The 20,592-nt window shown below is 33.5% G+C and overlaps 1 protein-coding gene across 5 annotated transcripts in view; it reads right to left on the bottom strand.

Moving 5' to 3' along the window:
• Positions 1 to 12,704: 12,704 nt before the first annotated feature.
• Positions 12,705 to 20,592, bottom strand: part of CHL1 (cell adhesion molecule L1 like) — a 279,234-nt gene continuing 271,346 nt past the window's right edge. For all 5 annotated transcript variants that reach the window (XM_027863960.1, XM_027863965.1, XM_027863963.1 and 2 more), the window contains 2 exons: positions 19,476 to 19,548; positions 12,705 to 17,065 (listed from right to left, as the gene is read on the bottom strand). In XM_027863960.1, the coding sequence (XP_027719761.1) occupies positions 16,849 to 17,065; positions 19,476 to 19,548 (290 nt within the window). In that variant the 3' untranslated portion in view covers positions 12,705 to 16,848. The remainder of the gene's footprint in view (positions 17,066 to 19,475; positions 19,549 to 20,592) is intronic.

Genomic DNA, 20,592 nt, shown 5'->3' with positions numbered 1-20,592 from the left:
TCTGGGATTTAGATACATGTGAAAAGCACTGTTTTCCAACTTGAAAAGTTGTGTTCCCAATCTCTCTCATTAATATGACTTTGAATTTCTTAATATTGTAAGCACAAATCCCTAAAATAAAGGAAACATATTGACTCCCCTTGAAACATGATGTCATTGAACTGATTATGAAAACAATGGCTTTCGCATTATGTCAACAAACCATGCAAGGGACCAAGATGAATCCTGGACAGATGTACACCAACTACAAAAGTGAAGAGTTTGGAGACTTCTATGAGCTCTTGAGACACGACAAAGAAAATTAAAAAAAATAGGTTGTGCATCTGAAGGGAGATTTTCTGTCTTATTATCAACTAGCTTAAGTGGAAGATATCTCTAAAAATTTTAGTTTCCCCCTTTTAGCTTACTTTTAGTGTATAAACTGAGATTTGCTTAAAAAATGATAGCATCTTACATCTATTACAAGCCTTGGATATCAAAGTAGCAGCTTTTATGTCACTAAAAGAGAAAAAAATATAAGAACTAATGAGACACCAACAAACATGAACATTTTACATATAAAAGGAAAACCAAAATTTTTGTTGATTGGCATGTTCCTCTGTGCCTGGGGTCTTCTCATTAATGCAATTTTCCTCCACCATTAATTCCAGCCTCCTTGTGTCATTGGCAAGTTCCTTTTGGGACCTTTGTTTAGGGGATGGGTCCAGGTCAGCCCTACTTTATTCCTCTCCTCACACTGCTTCTGCCTTTAAGGACATTGACGCCATACCCCACTCAGGTACCCCATATCTCCCCTCTCACTATTTTGCTGCTCCTTTCTAAGTGTTGTTTTCCCTCATTAGAATATTAAGTTCCTTGAAGATGGGACTGTCTTTTTTTTCTTATATTTGTAGCACCAGAACTTAACAAGTACCTAACATATAGTAAACATTTAAGAACTTCTTCTTAACTTGATTTGCCTGTACCCCAAGGACATCACAGACAGAATAAAAAAATCCCATTTTTACCTAACTAGTAGGAGCAGCACTTTCTGGTAGCAAAAAAAACAGGAAACAAAATAGGTGTTTATCCCTTGCAAAATGTCCAAATAAGTTGTGGTATACAAATATGATGGAATATCATTGTTTCTTAAGTAGCAACATATGTGAAGAGTTCACAGATGTATGAGAAGACTTATATAAACAGATTCAGAATAAATGAAGCAGAACCATTTAAAGTGTACACAATGACTACAACAATGTAAATGGAATGAACAATAATAAAAGAAACAAACTAGATGTTATATAATTATAATTACTAAACCTAGTCCTTGAGAATAGTTGAGAAATTGCATCTATTTTTCATCTTTGAAGAGTCAAGGGTCTATGGATGTGGAAAATTTTATATATTTATATATATATACACACACACACATATATATATACACATATATACATATATATGTATACATACATACATACACACACACACACACACACACACACACACACACATATATATATATAAAACAACATTGAGAGTCACTGCAGAATATATATTTGGACAGCTGGCATTCCAATCTCTTCTCTTCACTTCTCCTTTATGGATAGGGTTGGAGCCGAGTTCTCCCCAGACCCTCCCTAACTCCTATGGCTTATGGTGTGAACTCCTAATCTCCTCATCTCTTCATCACCCTCTTTTCCTTACCCCCTGGAGATTTAAATCAGCCACATCCTGTTACAAAAATTGGTTTACTTTTTCCCTGATATAACATTATGGTTCTCTGGTCCTTATGGCTCCTCTCTCTAGCTCATGTTTTGTTGTTATTGTTGTTTTTAATAAGATCAAAATTTCTTAATACAATTTGAATAGTTCAGAGCCATCAGTTAAAAAATTCCTAACATTCAGATAGAAGTTTAGTTTTTTCCTTAACTTTATTTTCCCCCCAGGGCTATTTATCTTAGAGGCAAAAATCAAGATATTTAAAAAAAAAACCTTTAGGTAAAATGTTCAGTTTGGGGGCCCCTATTCCTAGAGAGAAACAGAGAGGAAAAGTTGGGAAAGAGCAGACTCATCGTTTGGAACTTCCTTCATTACTGGATGATATGAGTACAACTAGGAGCTACAGTTTGAGTCTTCTGCTCTAATAAATATGTCAGTTGGGTCTGATGGCTCTCCTCAAGCTGTCTTTTCTCTACCACAGCTTAACCTTCCTTTTCTTTTCTCCTTTTGCCTCATTAGTTTGCCTTGTTACCCTGTGTTGCTTATTCTTCCATTTCAACTCCTTAAGTTCTACTTAGGCCTGGGGAATCTATCTCAGTAGCAGCTACTAATGAGCACTTGCAGTCCATCCTTTTTCCTATCCATCCATGTGTTGCAAGCTGCATGTATTCCTTTATGAATTCCTGTGTATGCTATGAATCTCCCTTCCAGTTCAAAGATAACCCTCATTTCAACTCAGTATCTGGGCTTAGAGGGTGGGAATGTTTTTTCTTCATACCTACAAATCTCCAGATTTTAGACAATTCTCAGACTCTGATCATACAGGATTGATATGTTTGTTGATGTCACTAAATCTCTGTACACCTTTTCCCTCTTTATCTTCATTTTTTGTAAGAGTTCACTGGGTAGAGAACTTACAGTGATATATTTAGAAATAATGGTGAAGTAAAATCAAGGATAACAATAACGATAAGATTAAAAAGCAAAGATAAAAAATCAAGGCAAAGAAAAAACATGTATTACCTACAACTACAGTAATAGCATCTGATTACCTAAGCAGCTTTATCTACCTATAAACTTCTATCTATCATAATACTATGGAATTAACTAATAATAAGCAATTAAAGACATACTGTGTTCAAAAGATTCTACTTCTTACCAGGATTTGAAGTTTAGATAAGACATTGTTCCTACTTTTCATGGAGCTTAAACATGTAAAGTATTGCTGTATATTTTGGATATTTTTACTATTTAGCATATCACATTTTTGAACTGTAATTTCTGAATATTGGAAATGATTAACCAACACTTACAATTTGCTGTCAGCTATTATCACTCTGTCACTACTAATAACACATACTGATGTGCTTATACATATTTTAGTTTTTGACAAGTGGAAAATGGAAAGAATGACAATGTTAAATCTGTATCATAAAGCCTAACACATCATAGTGATGAGCATGTACTTTGCTGGATACGGTGAATGCATTTTTAATTATTTGGGAAAGTGTTGTCATTGGGACTAGCTCTTAAGAATAAGTAACATTTTAGATAGCATGTGGCCAGCCATCTGCAGGATTCCAGTAGAATGGCATTTCAGTGAACTCAATTATGCGATGGGGAGTATTACAAGTGATTAGTTGGTCTCTTTGCATCCTGTGATTTCACAAAGGCCCACAGAGACAAAGCACACTCTGTGAGGAGAAGGAATAAAAATAAACATATACTTTTAATGGGAGTGAACATCAGAGCCAAAGCCATCTGCCCAGAGTACTGAAGTATGTATAAGAGTAAGTCCTTTAAAGAGGTCAAGTTTGTATCTATTGGTGTTACTATTGTAGGCCCTACAAAGACAAAGAAATATCATTAGGGAAAGGGACATTCTCATACACCAATGAGGAGGTTGGCTCCAGGATCCTCTACTACTCAGCAGAATTCTTAAAATTCCCAATTATATTCTTAAAAATTGGCTGAAGAAAATAAACATTTATGACATAATGATTTCCAGAGGAACATTTTAAGAAGAAGCATTTCCTAGTAGACAATATCTTCTTTTATTGTCAATGTGTTAGCACTTTGATTAAAGCAATTTGCAATAAGATGAAAAACTTGACTCTTCCTAAAGCAAATTATTTCCCCATTTCTTAGGGTCTCATAGACTTGGATACAAAATTATATGAAAGACATTTTTGTCTTTGTTTTTGTTTTTTTTTTAGGCAATTGGGGTTAAGTGACTTGCCCAGGATCACACAGCTAGTAAGTGTCAAGTGTTTGGTCTGAGGCTGGATTTGAACTCAGGTCCTCCTGACTTCAGGGCCAGTGCTCTATCCACTGCGCCACCTAGCTGCCCCTGAAAGACATTTTTGAAAAAAAAACTTATAGTATAGTCATAGGATGGCATAATTTACCATTTTAGTTACATAAATGATGTTTGGTGGATTTAGTGTTTGGAACATCCATGCCATTTCTATTGATGAAAAATAGACATAAGTGTGATGTACAGCTCTCACTCCCCACTCCCATCCCAAAGGTTATATCTGTGTATAACCTTATACAGGTTGACATTTTCAGTTAATACACCTAGGTTCAAATGTACTTGGAAGGAAGGCCATGACAAAGTGTAGGAAATATTGGGTATGATTTGCCATGCATTCCACAGCTTTACTATCTTTAACTTATAAGCCCAAAAATTTCCATCAGATGATTTGATTTAGGGTACTAGAAAGAGGAAAACCACTTACAAGTAGGGTCTCCTGAAGTGGGGTCAACGGGAAACATCAGACATTAATTGAATATGTCTCAAGCATTTCAAAACTACCTTAGAGATCAAGCAATAGAGAGATATGGCATTCAATAAGAACTGAGTAGGGGCATTATGTCAATGAGGAGGAAAATCAGGAGCCTCAGTAGGTAGACTTACTCTCCTACTGAGTTCGAGTGTAATGCTAGAGATAGACTATGTCAGGGTGGTCAGAGAAACTTTGAGATTTCTTAAGTGAAGGTTATATCTGTCTGCCACAGAACACAAATGGATTTAGCTTCAATTTTTCAACTCTTTACTACTTATAGGAGTCCCAGAAGATTAGCTGTTTTATTTGTTCAATAAAAAAAGTTCTTCTAATAAAGTTCTGAGTTAAGCAACATTTTCCTATAACAGCATTCTTTGGTGGGGGGGAGGCAGTGGGAGGAAGGTGGAGAAAAGGGAAAACAAAAACCTGCATTCAATCTGTCAGTATGCATATCAAGAGTTCACATATGTATTGTAATATTGCTGGTTTTATTCCATAAATCAGGAAAGGAATATAATAGTCCCATGAGCTACCATTCATCATTATAAGATCTGATTTGCTATTTCTTCTAAAAGGGATCCTGGATAATCCATCAAAGCAGGCTTGGGAGTGGAGACAACTTGGTTTTGAATTTGTCTTGGGTTTGGCTGACAGTTCCATATCTGCTCGATAGTGTATTAGGCTACTCAACAGCAAGGAGCTCATATAGCACTTGAAAGTGTTAGAGAATAACTTCTAGAAGGCTGTCAGATATTTGTTTAATTTTCAGTTGGAAAGACAAATTAATTATTGATCTTAAAAAAAAAAACTTTGTTTCTGATAGATGTCCACTCAGGATGAAAAAGGCCTGGGAGAGTACATTTATTTCCCCTTCACACACACACACACACACACACAAACACGTTTGACAAATAAACAATCTGATGGAGGTAAAATACATAGCAAGTTATAGTCAGTATGATTAGTCAGATCTTATGGCTCCAAATTCACTCTAGCAAGGTCCTGATTACTGTGCATAATGTACTCCATGATATAGTTGCATTATTCAAATTCACATTGGATATTTCCATTTGACTGGGACCAGTTACCATATTTTTCATAATTATAACTTTGAATAATGCAAATTTTAACACATAGGAGCACTTCATGCTATTCATTATTCACACTAATTGGAACCTAGCTGTAATTTTTTTCCATGAAAATATTGGAAAAATATAGTGATACTAAGTGTAAGGTATGTGTTTTCATGTAAGTAATTCTGTGAAAAGGAGAGTATTAGGTAAAACAACTCGGGGGATAAAGCAAACAGTTCCTCAGTAATAAGCTGAGCTTAGGGATTGGAATGGAAAGAAGATAGCATTTTGGAGACATGCAAGGAGGGATGGCATGTTCAATTCAGGAAGAGATTAAACAAAGTGGCATTCTAGGTTAATGTTAGATGAGAGGCCTTTTGTGGCTAAAGTGTGGTTGGAGAGTTTGTGATAGAGTTTGGTTATAATGACAAAGTTAGTGAAAAATAAAATTGATTGAAAAAATGCATTATAGGGCCATACATCTGTATTTTAAAATATACTTAAGTTTTCATTATCCATATGTGGTATCTGTCCAAATGTATATTTTGTACATATATATGTATATATGTATGTATATGCATATGTAGTATGTAGATAGAAGATGATTAGATATAGATGATATGAATGATACAGATGATAGAGAGATGCTGAGGATATAGATACAAAGATATGTAAATACAGACATAGATATTGACTACTGAACAAGCTTTATGGACTGTCCATGCAATCATATATCATTGTCTGGTCAAATAACTATTCCTCATCCAGTTCATCCACTGGTCCACTTCATCCTCTGTGGTTTGTTAGCTTAAACTCTTGACAATTTCCTGATATTATTTAGGAGGCTCTGTAATGACCAGCCATTAGGACTGAATAATAGAGAACAAGTCAAATTACACTTGGTACAGTGTACATTTCTTTTAATAAATGCTAGCTTCTCTCTGAAACAAATGTCCATCTTTTCAACTCCAATACTCTACTGGTGATCGTATATGACTCAGAACTATGAATTGCCCTAGTCTCTGTTGAAATAAAGTTTTGTATCATGTGAAGATCAATGAAAAGATCCATGCTAGTCACAGATAGAGTACAGTATATCATCAATGATGACTTATACAACAGAAGTGGTGTAAAAGACCCCAAAAAGATGCAAGACTAGAAAATGAGGTGGCCTGGTCAAGTAATAATTGATGGAAAACTGATGTCTTCCACTAGCTCCCAGAGTATGTTAAGATAGCTAGACAAAAAGGCCCCAGAAAAATTTATGGGACCCTCTATGGGATATTCATAGCAGAACACGGGGAAGAATAACAATGAAAAGTCATGAACTACTTTTAGTAATTTTATGTAAGATACATACTTTTAAGATCAGTGTTATATCTGCATATGAATATGTTCACATATGCATACATGTGTTCATGTATTCTATATGTTTACATATAAATAGATATAATGCATTTATATATACATACACATGTACAGTATACACTATGCTATGTTATACTATGGCGTTTTAGTTAAAATACTATAATTGTAAATGAAGATCTAATCAGCAAATTTAAGATCTGTAGGAGTAATTGTAAAAAAAAATGACATGCAACTTTAAGTAAAATCTTCTACCTTTTTGAATAATACAAATCGATGAAATATGGACTGAGGAGGGACACCCAACTCCCCTCCCCCCAAAATGTAGAAGTGGTAGTGTGATAGAGTGGGATGAGAAGGCCTGTGTGCCTACAAGCTCATTAACTTCTTGTCTAGGTCACTTGCCTTCATCTGTCTTAGATATTATTACCTGCCCAGTCTACTTAAGATCATGGATCTAGACCTAGAAGGAGGCTTGGGGGAGGGGGAATCTTTAGTCCAACACTTTTATTTTTATAGATGATGAAACTGAAGACAGGAACCTAAAATAACTTATTAAGGCCATGAAAGTATCAAGTGTCAGAGATGGGATTTAAATTTAGGATCTTTCAAGCTGTTTCTCTTTTTAATGTACCATACTATCTTAGTGGATAATTGATAGCAACAGTTATGACATAAGGTATGCAGAAGTTATACATGGAATTTTAATGTTGCATGGGGAAAGTCCTATATGAACCAATCAATCAATGAATTGATTAATTAAAGGCCTATAATATGGCAGGCTATACTTAGTAGTTGGCATACAAAAATTTAAAAAAAATGAAATAGTTTCTGCCCTATGGAACTTACATTGTATTTGACAGAGAAAATATATTCATTGCTAAGCATACATAGAAAAAATGTGTGTGTTTGTATGATATGTGAATAATATATAATATATACACACATATAAGCAGAAATGTGTAGTTATAGATATAGATGAGACTGGTAGATATTTATATTGTGCATGAGCATAATACAAGGTAAGTTAATAATTGGCAGTTCTAGTAATCAGCAACTGGTGAGCTTAGAAAAGGCCTCACATCTCACATTTGGTGGCATTTGAATTGAACTGGAACAAAACTAAAGATTTTTAAGAGGCAGATCTGAACGGAGAATGTTCATAGAAAATGCAATGGCCTGAAAGATCAGATAAAATGATATGCCTGAGAAATAACAAGGAGGGCAGTTTGACTAGACTAAGGAATGTGGTAAGGGTGGTAATATGTAATAAGTTGGGAAAGGAAATACAAGATAGTATTATGATCTAAACAATCCGTATACTCATGAAATTCAAGCACACTATCTCTTATTAAAAGCCATAATAATTTAAGAAATTTCAACAAAAATATAAAAAAAGATGATAATTTAACATTGATAGTTAAACTTTAACATTCTCTAATAGGCATTCTCTCTTTATTGACATTAGTTTAAACAATAATAGGGACCTAGCCTTAAAATATACGTCGTTTGGATGGCAAGGCTGGCACTGATGAAAGCAACAACAAAAAGATGTGAATGAATATTTAAAGAGACAATTATAATACTAAAAGAGAGAGTCTGACTTAGATAGGTTAAGTATATTTTGTATGACTTTGAAATAGTTCCATCTAGTGGCTCAGTCTTCTAATCACACCCTGAATTTAACCTGCATTTTCAACAGAAAGAGAATGTGCTTCATCAACAAGGCAAAATGTGGTCTTGATGTGAAAATATAGAATATTCAGAAATGTGAAACAAGATGTTTTCATGAGAAAATGTTGGGTTTTTAAACTGTTGATTTTCAGAGCTTGGTGTAGTGGATTGAATTGGTCTCTGAATAAAGAAGATAAAGGTCTAAGTCCTACCCATCTCTGGCAAATACTTATTTGGTGACCCTTGGCAAGGTAGTTAATCTCTCAGTGTTCTAGACAACAGGTTAAAAATTGCAAATAAAGTATCAACCTCAATGAGTAGAAGTAGTTTCTTCACATGATATTGGTTACCAACAAGTTGAATGACCTTTGAAATGACTTAAGGAATCATTATAAGCAATGTCATTGTCAATTAAAGTTTATGGTCAGAAAAGTACGTCAACAGCATCTGGTAATGTTTGACTCATTCCTATTTCATGAATGCACACATTTGACTCAGTCATATTTCATGAATTTATGAGCCTATGATAGAGCCTGGGAAATTCTTATGAGCAACATTGATGTACTATCACCATTTTCTCCTTTTCAAGAAAGAGATAATTCTTTTCAATGTTGATTGGTTAATAAATATTTTAAATCTGTGAGTTGTGTTCAGTGCCCCTTGGATAAAAAGATCTAATGCTATGAAAGTCATAGCAAACACCAATATTATCCTTTGCTAATTGACATTAGCATGACAAACTAATATCAGCTCTGATATTATCTCAGAATTCTTTGGCTTTAGGAGACTAAGGAAAAGACATGAAGTTGCTTATGAACATTAGAAGTGGATCAAAAATGCTTTCCTGACATTGGCTCTGAAAACAAAATCACACTGATCCAAATCCCACTATTTTCCTTGGGAAGACTAGTTGAATTGTTACAAATTTCATCATGCATTTATCTCTATGATAATCATGGTGGAAGTAAATGAGCTTATATAGAGCACTAAGCTCACATATAAACAAGTTTTTACTTACTGAATCACAGTAGTGCTGGTAAATAGTGGTTTTAATTAAAGTTTCTTTTTAGAGCACTAGTTCAAGTATATTGTATTTGAAATAAATACTAGATTTCATACCGTAAGGAACATTCAAAGTCACCTCAGTAAACTCATTACTTGTTTCATGAGAAAACATAGAAAGTTTCTATGAATTGCTTAAGTTCCAACAGGCTGTAAATACCTAGATGTCTTGGGGCTTACTAGCTAGATTCCTTTCTTAAAGACCATGTCTTAAACCTGGTTCCCTCTGGCTCTCACTGATTGGCCAACAATAAGTCCCCACCCAAGCACCACTTAATGGTTGCTGTTTGGACCCAGATGGTTCAGAGTGAATGTAAATCGTAATTGTTTCTCTTTTGGCCAGAAACCCTGAGGGTCTTCCCCTCCTAGTACGATTTTTTTTTTTGTATAAAGGGGCCATCCCTTGGTTCATTTCTTAAACAACCCTAATTATTTAATGGTTGTTGCCTCAGTCCAAGTGAGAACTCAAAAAAAAAAAACCTTAGCTTAAAAAGGCCAAGGTCCCCCACTGCTTCCTGGGACATCTCCAATTGTCCTTATCTGTATCTGGCCACTGGGCCCAGATGGCTCTGGAAAAGAGAATGAGGCTGCTGACTTTGCACAGCTCTCCCTCACTTAAATCCAATTCACTTGCAAGTCATGGCATCATCTTCCTGATGTCATAGTCCTCTTTGAGAATGAAGGACAAACCACATGCTATAGCTAGGAATAAAAACCAAATTATTTGACCCCAGTTCTAGTCACTAAACATACACACGTTTATGTGTATATGTACATATATGCACATATATGCATATATGTATATGCATATGTGTACCATGACTATTGTGGTTCAGTATATAAAAACTTGCTTACATATTAATATATATGTAATCTATATGTATATACACATAGGATACACATATACATAGAGATAGATGCCTACAAACACACATACATAATTCTATATATATACATATATAATTTCATTGTATATACCTATAGATAACTTGCTGTCTTTTAATAGTTACACCTATAGTTAAAATATGGTTTTGGTTATAGAGACATCATCACCTCTGATAAATAGCATGCAATTGCAAGATGGTGGATCAGACACAGGACAGAGTCAGAGAACACAACAAAATTGGCTCACAGCGAGGCTGAGATCCTCTAGCCTCATTGGACTCATACCTTAACAATGAACTATCTAGTGATAATTGTGTGTACTCTAGCAGGATCCTATCCAAAACTGGGGTATGGAAGAAAGTTGGTAGGATATTTAAGTTAATAAATTTTCATAAATCATTTTGTTTTCTGGCATATTTTCTCTGGGATTATGAAATTAATTAGCATGTTAGAGTGGAAAGAACACTAGAGTGTGGGTTGGGAGAAAGAATTACCTGTCTTAATTGTGAACAAATAGCTGTATGACTTTGATCCAGTCAATAGTTATTGTTGTTCAGATATAAAGTGAGGCAGTTAAGGTAAAATATCCTTACACTCCTTTCCAGCTCTCAAATTGTCTCCACATACAAATGTGTATACACACAATCTGCCTCTCTACCTATGCCTTTTTCTCTCTGTCTTTTAACTATGTATGTCTGTCTGTTTTTGATTCTCATGTTTAGATATTTTGGTAGCAGTGCAATTTATGATATTATCAGAATTATCAGAATATTGCTGGGGGTTTCTAGCTCATTCTAACTTCACTGAAGCATATGATTGCAAGATTTTTCCATCATAAGTTATGAGGAATAAGTGCAGGTCTTATTACCTTAAAATATGAAGAGCGACAATATCACTACTTTTGAAAAGATAATGCTATTGAATTACTCATACTTCTGTTGATGATAATGTTGCACAAGACTAAAATGGTATGAATCCAAGGATGTATATTTTGACAATACTCTTAATAATTTGGAGAGAGAAAAAAAACCGTAATGAGAAGTAATGACTGATTTTGAATCAATTTTTTAAAATGTTAAAACTTCTTAAAAGCATGCTTGGTGATTTGGGCTTTGTATTTTAGTATCATAAGCAAACTTTCTAAAGTAGCAGATTATGACCTATTGAACAACTTATCTCTTATTCTCCTAAATGTTATCTGGTCATCTGAAGTATTCCTTTTTAAACTTTATACATTACATTACTTCATGTAGTGATTTTTTCCCTCTACTATTATATATATGTACATTTACATACATATATATATCCATACACACATGTATGTGATTTTTGTGTGTATTTATATAAATATGGGCATTAATATTTAATAGAGAAAATAATCTATTTTAACTGCATGAAGAAACATGTAAAATCTAACAAGAACAGCTAAATATATATCTATATTTTATCTATATCTGTATGTATATCATGTTATCTATAAACATGTATTAATATCTGCCCCTGTATCTGTCTATGTGTTTATCCTAACCCCAAAGTTTTGAACAAAGGTCCTAAAATAACTTGTGATTAGATGGGAAATTTCCAAGTCCAACAGAGAACCAACAAAATATAGAATTTGCCTACATTTTATAAAGTGTTTGAAGCTGGGGATGGGAGTAGAGGTTTGCAACTAGCCTGTGTTCTTTTCAATGAGGAAATATAAAATGGATCATCTGCAGATAGAAGTTAGGAACACTGTCAAAGTTTTCCCTTTTCATTATTTTAAGATGTAGCACTTTTGTGATGCTCTGGAAGTATGATCAGATCCCCTTTACTGCACTGTCTGTCTTGATGATGTTCTTTATTAGTTTAAATGCAAAGTATATCACATTACTAATCTCCATAGATGCTGATCTTATTAAATGTTTTATTTATAAAGTCATAGTCATCAGGAACCTTTTTTAAAATAGATAATTCTACATCCTAGAAGTTCAACTGACTTTGCTTGATAAATGTTTTCTAGCCAGTTGAAAGAAAGGATTATACAAAACCCAAAGTAACGTTCATTCTTGTTGGAAGTCAAAGAATTACAATGCATTTTTATATTACATGAAGTTGAACTTTTATTAGAAAAGTTGAATTTCATGTATAATCAAAATATTTTTGAAACCATACATATACATAAACATGATACAAACAGCAACTACAATACAAACACATTTTTGTTTTTTTATCAACTTTAATAAAGTTTCACTAGGAATATTAATTAATCTGAAAAAAAGCAGTCAGATTAACTTAGCATACACAGTCCTTTCCCTCTTCAGATGATGTAATAAAATATCATAAATCTAACATAAAATAAAGTATGCTTTGGCTCAACCCCACCTATTTCACTAACTGGAAACTGGAATCAATGAGCCCTGGTTACAAACTCAATCCCCTTATCATCCATTGGAAATGTTTTACAAGTGTTTTGATCTTAATGATATGTAAACATATTTAGGATTTCAAATGACAATTTAATTTCATAGGCTTTTAAAATGAAACAAAACTTCCACCAATCCTTTGTCTTTAGTTTCTCTTATTCCATGATGATAAAATAGGAAAAAAAATATTATTTGAGACTTCCAGCGTAATTTCATTACATATCATACTTTATAAATCTGGGTGTAGTTAAAATACTGGATGCCTTTATACCCAGTAGACTAAATGCACCTAATTCATAAACACGTTATTATAAATATGCATGTAAAACTAGTGGGAAAAAATTTGTATAGGAAAGACCCTGTTTAAGTTTCCTCTTTTTAGCAATTATTATTTTGTAATGGCACATACAAATTATGCTGCTCACTGTATGGTAGGCATCTTTTTAAATTCCTGTATTTTTTTTATAAAAATATATATATTGTGCTCACTGGAAAAAAAAGTACTGAATTAGTATGGACTGCATACCTATTTGAATGTCTGAATATGTTTGTATGATCTTATTCGCAATTCCCACTTAACTCAATGAGAAATTTAAGTATAAGGAGATGTCAGAATATTATTGTTGTATGCAGAAATCCCTGTTTATTATCTCCATAATTTCATAGAAAAAATGATTATCTGCATACCTTTTGCTTGAAAAGATGAAGGCTTTTTTAGCCTTTCTCAGACATTAATTATTCTTAATTAGAAACAACTAGCCCTGTGGTATAGCAGGTAGCAGATTCTCAGCAGCACTTTACTGATGAAAAGAGCTTAAGTATAGAATTGTTAAGGGACATGCCTAAGGCTACTCAGAAAGTGAATGGAAGAATTCCAAAGAGAACTCAGACTTCCCAGTTTGGGATTCAGGGCACCTTGGTCCTTTCCCTTCCACTGGAAATGCACAAGAATGTGATGGAATATAGCTCACTCAAAACATACAGTGGCATATATAATGTAGAAAACAGGATCTTAAGTGATTTGGGGAAACTCAGTAAAGTTGAAAATTCAGATACCTTTAAAACTAAAGTAGCTTTTGGTGATTTCCAATAGCATCCTTTAAGATAGAAATATTTTAGATACTTCCTACCATAATTTACAGACTGTTAAATTAGGGATTGCAAAAAGTTAATAATATAGAGAAAGGAAATTCACTAGAGAACAAAGTGCTAGATTTAAGCTGGGGTCTTAGCATTTAGGTTAATTTGACACTCAATGGGCATATTTCTCAAATACTATTACCCTTTTTAAACTTTCATTGCACTTAAATGACACTACATATATTTTAGATCCTGAGGCATAAGAAAGAAAATATAGTGAACAATTCACTCATAAGGTTTAATAGAAAAGTAATCCTGGTTTGTAAACTACATGACAAATACCATTTAACAACTTATATTCTATTCAACGTGTTTATGTGCCATAATTTATAGTAAACTCAGATAATCCAAAGTTGAGTGGTTCATTGCTAATCCATTATAGCCCATCAAAATAATTTATGTGATAAAGAGAAGACATTATAGACAAGATCACTGGTTCACAACATTTTAGACACATCCAATTGGTTACTGTTTCAAGAGAAGACTGATGAGCACTACCGTACACAAATCTCGAACCCTGTTTTATCTCATGGAACTAAGACAAAATGTAGGGACCATCATACACTCTCCCTTTTCTGTACTTGCGAATGTAGAGCATTTAGAAAAAGTGATCAGAACATCTTTCTTTTTCAACTTTTATTTGCCACCACACAATCTGGCCATTTATTGAGTGGGGCCAGGAAGACTCTAGACTCTTGTACAGGTAGGAAGAATACCAAGTAGTTGCCTTTTTTTCTTAAGGCATGAGGGTAGAAGGGGAGATGGATGAAGTCAGAATTAGCTTGATTTCTAATAACTCCACCAAAATGAGAAGTCTTACTGGCCCAACTTAAAGGAGGCATCACCTTTCATGTGATTTTTAAAAAAATACCCTTTGACCAATACCCTCAAGGAAAGAAATTCATAGGAGAATCAAGAGCAAATACCAAAGTATATTTAGTTTCAAGTATTTTTAAAGCCAGTTCTACAAAGTTTTGTTTTGTTTTGTTTTGTTTTCTGAATAGAGGATATTTATCATTTTGCAAGGTTCTTGTAATGGACACCTGAAGGTAATTTACAAATGGACATTCTTGGATATATACATTCTAATGCTCCAACAAAGCCTGAAAAAGCACACCCCATTTACTTTAGTAAGTACCTGTTCCTATAGTAAACACTTCCATATTACCAATTTAATTTTTGCCTATACCTTTTATATAATAGGGATAGTTTAAAAAAGAAACAAGAAAACTTCCAGCTCCATTGCCATATTGTCTATTCAACAAACAAACCAATTATTTGTCCATGAAAGAGGGAGGGGTATTTAAATCAAAGTCCAAATTTTCTGAACATTCATTAATAGGTTTAGGTTGAAACATATGTAAGGGAGTCATTATTTCAGGTGACTGAAATTCATGTGGATTGCTTAATGCCAATTTAAAAATAAGTTAATTTCCAAATAAAATTAAATTCCAAATAAAATAAAATTAATAGGTCAAATGCCAACTCATATATTATAAGAATTTACTAATTTTTTTCAAAAAGAAGTTATATGGAGACAATTCTAATTCTAATGATGCTCAATGTACGATGCAGAAAAACACGTACACAGGAATTTCTATAGTGAACAGGTGGTTTTTTTAACAACCAACAAAAGCATATTTTGAAAAATATGCAAAAAATTTCCTCAATTTTCAGAAGTTATTTTACTAAAAAAAACAAAATCTTAATACATACACAGTTTCTTCTGATTTGAAAGTTTGCTTTACTGAATTTCTGAATAGTGAAATTCTGTTATGGTGTAAAACAATAGCTCTCTTACTCTGTAATGTAACTGTATAAATTCTCATGTTAATGTGTCTCACTTCAAAATAAAAGCTAAAACCACATCTATATTTTGCATTGTGTAAATATCACCAGAATATGTTCACTCCATTCATAAAATATATGCTAGCATATCATTATAATTACACCAGATAGGTAAAAGGAGTCAGTTTAGAAATGAAGTCTTTGAATAAGTTTTAGCAGATACTAGATTACCATTCCCAAGCAAGGAAACATTAGACCCGCTCTCTCCTAAGTCCACGTCCAGTGGTGCCTTGTAGGTGTTTTGGTCCAAGCCTGGATATCCAGAGACTCCACAGTAAGGAGAAACCAGAAATCAAACTGGATTTGACCAGCCACAACTTAATGACTTAAATATCATGGCTCCAATAACTAGTGTTGGATGAATAAATACTTGTCAATTGATGGGTCATGCAAAAAATCTTAAACAGCACAATTTTAAATAATAAATATGGACTTGGTTTCTTCAGTGTTTTATTTTTGTTGTTGTTTTTAAACAACCTGTGTTTCTTTCATTTTTCAACTGCTAGGAAAAAATAAATTCAAGCCATGCAATCCTATGAAACTGAATGAATGGGTGTGTATAGAATGTGTGTAAAATTCTACAAGTCAAGAGAAGTTATGAGAACACATGGGACAGCCCCGAACAGGTACATGAAGGGAACACTGATTACTCATTATTCGAGACCAACTAAGTTGAATCTAATCATTATGGTTATGTTCATTCTTCTTTGAATTCAACCCATGACAATACAGGCCAGAAGAATTTGCTCTTGTCTTTCAATGGCAGTGACTTGTTCTTGGTTTATTTGCTGGATGTTTGATCCTGGCTAAACCCAGTTCTGTCCTGTAGACAAGGATTTGCTTACTCATATAGATCAACATGGAAAAAATGAGATGAGTGTCTCATGCGGTTTATGTACACAAAGTTTATGCACGAAGTGGGAAAGTTGCCATTGAACTTCCAGTACTCTCCACTGATCCTTTCTCCTTAGACCCAGTGTAAGCTCCAATAAATGATCCATCTTCATTAAATAGGCCATGATCTCCTTCTCCATAGTCCACCAAGCTATCAGCACTTTCGGTGGCCTGGAGGTTTCTGTTTAGAGACTGGAGGCTTCCTTTAAGTGGTTTTTCATCACTGTCACTAGAAGATAAAAGAAAAAAATTTCTAATAAAATCTAGAGTTATGGGTTTGAAGGATCACAGGGCTGCACACATAGCCAAACCAGAGACTGAGAGTGGAAAGGAAGGTTGGAGGCCATCATATCGAACTTCTTTATTTTACAGATGGTTTAATGAGGGTTCAGAAAACATAAGTGACTACCAATTTGCCATAGGGACTAAGTGCTTGAGATGGGAATTGAACCCAGGTGTTCAGACTGCCAAGTGATTTCTCTTCCTATTGGATATTCAGATGAATTAAAACTGAATACAATAACTCTAATCTCTTGATGGATCATGTAATTTAAAAGAAGAGAGTTGGCAAAAGTCAAGGGTTATCTTCAAAAAAAATATAGATTATGTCATTTGACATAACCTCAAGTGAAATCTAATTGAAAAGAAGCTTACAAATGTGAATTTTTTACATTTATGTCAAATTATCAATAGTTTACATATTCAGGGGATGACATCTATTCACTCTTTCCTAGTAAAAAAAAAAGGAAGTGATTGTGGGAAAACTGAGTTTTATAAACTAAAAAAAAAAGATTCTGAAGCACTTATTATTTGCCAAATTTTATGCTAAGCGTGTCTATATATGAATGGTGACAGGAGCTGTGATTTTCTTTACATAGGGAACTCTAAGATTAGGTCATTTCTTCCACAAATGCAGGTTAGCACCTTTCTTTTGACAGAGATTTAGACAATATCCTTGAGCAATAATATGTTAAGTGACTTATCCAGGATATTATGGTCAGTATCTGTTGAGAGAAGGATTTCAAACCAGATCTTCCTGGTTTCTTATTCATTGTGATGTGGTGACTCTTCATTTAGTCATATTTATCTAGACACTTTCTAGATTGATATGAATATATGAAGAGGTATATACATATGTATGAAATTAACTTTAACCTTTGTGATAAAATTAACTGAATTCTATTGAGAATAGTTTATAGTGTTTAATATTTATTAATATAACATTTAGTAAATACTTGTTAAATAACAACAAATTATATAGCACTTTGCTTTGGAAAAAAAAGTGCTTCATAACAACTCTTTGAAGTAGATATGGTATAAGTATTATCCTAAATAGAGGCAGCATAGAGAGTGCCCAGAGTTATTAATTTGAAGTCTGAGGACTTCAGATATTGTATGATTATTTCAACAGATGCTGAAAAAGCTTTTGACAAAAAACAGTTCCCAGCCCTATTAAAAACACTAGAGAGCATGGGAATAGAGTGTTGCTTAAAATGGTAAGTGGTATCTATCTAAAACCCTCAGCAAGTATTATCTGTAATGGGAATAAGCTAGAAGCCTTCCCAATAAGATCAGGGTGAAGCAAGGATGCCCATTATCACCACTATTACTCAACATAGTACTAGAAATGTTAGCTTTAGCAATTACAGAAGAAAAACAAATCAGGGGAATTAAACTAGGGAATGAGGACACAAAACTATCACTCTTTGCAGATGATATGATGGTACACTTAGAGAGAATCAATTAAAAACTACTTGAAATAATTAACAACTTTAGCAAATTTGCAGAATATAAGATAAACTAACATAAATTATTAGCATTTCTTTATATGACCAACAAAGTCCAGCAACAAGAGATAGGAAGAGAAGTTTCATTTAAAATAACCATAAACAATATGAAGTCTGAGGACCCAGATTCAAATCCCAACTCTGTCACTTTCTGCCAGTGGGACTAATTCTAGGCTCCATTTATTAATCTGTAAAATGAAGGTATTGGACTAGATGACTTTTTTAAGCTTGCAATCACCTCTAAACCTATAGTGCTGCAAGACATTTTACCCATGAGGAAATAGGATCAAAGAGTAGTCACTTGAATACGGTCACAAAGCTACTGTCATAACTTGGTATTTTGAATCACAAACCAGTGGTCTTTATATGTCACTAGCTCTCCTGGCCTGCTTCCTTCCATTTTTTAATGTATTTAATTCATAGTTTAAATTCTTGGTGATGTTTGTTTAGGGAAAATAAATTAATCTTAAGTATATTGAATTATCTGAATTTTAAAAATACATATCAATCTTCTGCTTACTTCAATATTCTTTTGCAAATAAAAATATTTTCCTTCTTTCTGCATTTTCAAATATAAAGAAATACCACCCCTCAAAGAGAAAATGCAATATTTTTTTTAAAACTAAAAACATTGAAAATGAAAAAAAATGCACCAGATAGATGCATAGCACCATCCATCAACAATGTCTATATCACTTGTTTGGATATTTTTGCCTATTGATTTTAATTTGAATAATATAATATAGTCCCATAAGATTTTATATCCCAATGAACAACTGCATTATTTCTTTACTAGATTCACATTTGATCTTTTTTTTTTTGTTTTCTTGTGAAAATATGTATTATGATTACCTGTACTCGCCAAAGGTTTCATCTTTTCCTGACTGAACTTCTGGGTCTGGATGTAAATCTTCCTTCTCTTTCACTATAGGAAAAACAAGGTCTGAATCATTTTATTTCTGGAAAAAACATGACTTCTGCTATCTACATTTGGAAAAGGGTTGGTTAGTTATTCATTGGCAGTAGTATTAATCATGTTTTATTATACTAGAGCAGACAAATTGTCTAAGGAATTTTGTCTGTTTCTACGCAATAAACTCTCAAATCCACCATTAAAAAACACACAGACAAGGAAGGAAAAATAGTGTTTTAGTCTTATGTTCACCTACATGGTCCCAGAATAGTCAAAGCATTTGGATAGCCTTCCTGGGACTGATATTCAGTCCCTTAAATTATTAAAATATATATTTTCTTTGTTTAAAACGTATTATGTTGAAATGTAATATTTGCATTGGAGAGGTGGCATGAAGTAAAGGAAGTATAGATTAAAGAAACAAAATAATGGAATTTCAGTCTTATAGACACTAAATGGCAGAAAAGTTTTCAGAGTTAGTCTCATCAACCTCAGGTTTCTCCACCTCCCTATTCATTTTACAAATGAGTCTTCTGAGGCCCTGAAAAACAATCTCACTTACCCAAGGTTACACATGTTAGAGTCCAACAACCACTGACTGAGAAAATCATTTAAGTAGTTTGAATAATATGTTTCTCATTAGTGAAACAAGGTTAAATTACTTAATACTACCTACCATGCAATAAACTTATGAGGAGCAAAAGCCATAAAGAATGTGAAGGGTTTTGGTAATATGTACAGTGGTACATGAATATAAATTACATTCAAAAGTTTAATTCAGATCAGCTCTGGTAAATAAGATGAGAATGACTCCATTATTTGGCTCAATCACACACTCTACCAGATCTTATTTTCCTCAAAAATAAAATCTCAACCTGCCTGGTTTATCAGAGGTGGGAGATTTTTTTTGGGGGGGCTGCTAAAGAAGAAAAGAAGCCTGTGAAAGAATTTTCTTTTCTTTGCTGCTAAACATCAGCTCTAAAGTTCTGCATATTGATTTACAAGTTATATCCTGAGCAAAGAGTACCTCCCTACCATGGTGATTCTCTTTCTTCC

Source organism: Vombatus ursinus, unplaced genomic scaffold, assembly GCF_900497805.2.
Source record: "Vombatus ursinus unplaced genomic scaffold, bare-nosed wombat genome assembly UNPS02014773.1, whole genome shotgun sequence".
In the NCBI taxonomy this organism is placed as follows: domain Eukaryota; kingdom Metazoa; phylum Chordata; class Mammalia; order Diprotodontia; family Vombatidae; genus Vombatus; species Vombatus ursinus.
Note: the sequence above shows the minus strand (reverse complement) of the source record. Positions and strands in the feature narration are given on the sequence as shown.